Source organism: Gadus macrocephalus, chromosome 3 (assembly GCF_031168955.1).
Source record: "Gadus macrocephalus chromosome 3, ASM3116895v1".
NCBI classification, from domain to species: Eukaryota; Metazoa; Chordata; class Actinopteri; order Gadiformes; family Gadidae; genus Gadus; species Gadus macrocephalus.
The window spans coordinates 26,307,984-26,310,483 of NC_082384.1; the positions used below are offsets into that span (position 1 = coordinate 26,307,984).

General features: G+C 56.5%; 1 protein-coding gene and 1 long non-coding RNA gene across 2 annotated transcripts in view; one reads left to right on the forward strand and one right to left on the reverse strand.

Moving 5' to 3' along the window:
• LOC132454746 (uncharacterized) overlaps positions 1-171 on the reverse strand; it is an 883-nt gene extending 712 nt beyond the window's left edge. The window contains exon 1 of the long non-coding RNA XR_009524987.1: positions 127-171. This is a non-coding gene — a long non-coding RNA (uncharacterized LOC132454746). The remainder of the gene's footprint in view (positions 1-126) is intronic.
• The window catches only part of krt94 (keratin 94), a 4,459-nt gene that overhangs the window by 1,092 nt on the left and 867 nt on the right, over positions 1-2,500 (forward strand). The window contains exons 2-6 of the mRNA XM_060048292.1: positions 171-253; positions 364-520; positions 816-977; positions 1,239-1,364; positions 2,327-2,500. The exon at positions 2,327-2,500 is cut by the window's right edge and continues 47 nt beyond it. Of these exons, the coding sequence (XP_059904275.1) occupies positions 171-253; positions 364-520; positions 816-977; positions 1,239-1,364; positions 2,327-2,500 (702 nt within the window). The remainder of the gene's footprint in view (positions 1-170; positions 254-363; positions 521-815; positions 978-1,238; positions 1,365-2,326) is intronic.

The following is a 2,500-nucleotide window of genomic DNA, read 5'->3' on the forward strand; positions in this document are numbered from 1 at the left end:
AGGGCTAATGCTGTTCTCTCCTCTAGAACCAACAGTGTTCTCTGCTCTAGAGCTAATGCTGTTCTCTCCTCTAGAACCAACAGTGTTCTCTGCTCTAGAGCTAACGCTGTTCTCTCCTCTAGAAACAACAGTGTTCTCTGCTCTAGAGCTAATGCGGTTCTGTCCTCTAGATCCACGGGGCGACGGTGGACAACGCCAACATCCTGCTCCAGATTGATAACTCCAAACTGGCCGCCGATGACTTCAGGACCAAGTAAGCATGAAGCCGACTCAACCTGGGAACATCTGGAGGCCAGGAGGGCACATCTGGGGCAACGGCCCAGAGGGAACCCGACCTCACCTCTCTCCGTCACTCGTCCGCAGGTTCGAGCACGAGCTGATGATGCGGCAGTCGGTGGAGGCAGACATCGGCAACCTGCGGCGCCTGCTGGACCAGACCACGCTCACCAAGGCTGACCTGGAGATGCAGATCGAAGGCCTGCAGGACGAGCTCGCCTACCTGAAGAAGAACCACGCCGAGGTAGGCGTCGCCCAACCACCTCCCTGAGCCTCCGACTGGTTCTCCCTAACCCTGTTCCCATTGGTTCCCCCTGACCCTGTCCCCATTGGTTCTCCCTAACCCTGTTCCCATTGGTTCCCCCTGACCCTGTCCCCATTGGTTCTCCCTAACCCTGTTCCCATTGGTTCCCCCTGACCCTGTCCCCATTGGTTCCCCCTGACCCTGTCCCCATTGGTTCCCCCTGACCCTGTCCCCATTGGTTCTCCCTGACCCTGTCCCCATTGGTTCTCCCTGACCCTGTCCCCATTGGTTCCAGGACCTGGCGGCCATGCGCTCCCAGATGAGCGGCACGGTGAACGTGGAGGTGGACGCCGCGCCGCAGCAGGACCTGAGCAGAGTGCTGGACGAGATCCGCTCGCAGTACGAAGGCATCACCGACAAGCACCGCCGGGACCAGGAGGCCTGGTTCAACGACAAGGTGACAGCGCCCCCTACACCACCCCATAGTACTACACCAGCCCCATAATACCACACCACCCCTATAGAGACCAGGAGGCCTGGTTCAACGACAAGGTATCAGCTGCACTGAGCCAACCGCGGTTCAAACATTACGGTTGACGGTCACTTTAAGTCTCGTGAAGCTTTCATTTTCCCTCCTAAGTTGATATCTTGAGTATGTGCCGCTCCCACTCAGGGAGGATGAACCACGGCCCTAATCGCTGTCCTGTTCCTCCCCCAGTCCGCTGTGCTGTCCAAGGAGGTGGCCGTCAGCACAGAGGTCATCCAGACGTCCAAGACAGAGATCAACGACCTGCGACGCACACTGCAGGGCCTGGAGATCGAGCTGCAGTCCCAGCTCAGTATGGTGAGGGAGACGCTCTGCTGCTGCTGACGCCCGCATCGGGACGTTACCTTATTAGAGCATCCAGATCCTCACAGGCCTCTCTCTCTCTCTCTCTCTCTCTCTCTCTCTCTCTCTCTCTCTCTCTCTCTCTCTCTCTCTCTCTCTCTCTCTCTCTCTCTCTCTCTCTCTCTCTCCCCCTCTCTCTCTCTCTCTCTCTCTCTCTCTGTGTCTCTCTCTCTCTCTCTCTGTCTCTCTCTCTCTCATTCTCTCTCTCTCTCTCCCTCCCTTCCTCCCTCTCTCTCTCTCTATCTCTCTCTGGTAACAGAGAGGAGGGGGTTAACCAGATTCCTGCTGGTGGTGTTAGATTAAAGACAGAGGGTGACTGAGGGTGAGGGGAGATGCGGGGGGAGTGAGAGGAGAGTGATACGAGCCGGGGAGATCGGAATGTCTCTCCTCAGCTGAGTTCATACATCTGCTCTTCCTCAAGACGACAGTGAGAGAGGAGCATTAACACACACACACACACACACACACACACACACACACACACACACACACACACACACACACACACACACACACACACACACACACACACACACACAGGAACGTGGTCCTCGATGCTGTGACTCTAACCCCCAGTTGGAGGTAATTACAAAAAAGTCAAAGCGAATATGAAAAAGTGAATCCTCTTAGTCAACTATTGTACCATAGTACTGGGTACTAAAGCATATTACCGTGCTATAGTACCCAGTACTATGCCATGGTGCTGTGTAGTATTTAAAGGTACTCCTGTACCTGCAGTCACAACCCCTTTAAAGGCTGCGCCCCTTCCTATCTGGGCGAGGCTCTGCATTAAGCTCCGCGTTCAGACCTTTACTTCGTGTCCCACCTGGCGGCACACCTTCCAGTCTTTATCCCGGATGTGATCCAGGGCAGGCCTCCGCTAACCCCCCCCCCCCCTTACCCGCCCCCCCCTGCAGAAAGGCGCGCTGGAGAACACGCTGGGGGAGACGGAGGCGCGGTACAGCTCCATGCTGGCGGGCTACCAGAACCAGATCAACATGATGGAGTCGGAGCTGGCCAACGTGCGCAGCAGCATCGAGCAGCAGGGACAGGAGTACCGCATGCTGCTGGACATCAAGACGCGGCTGGAG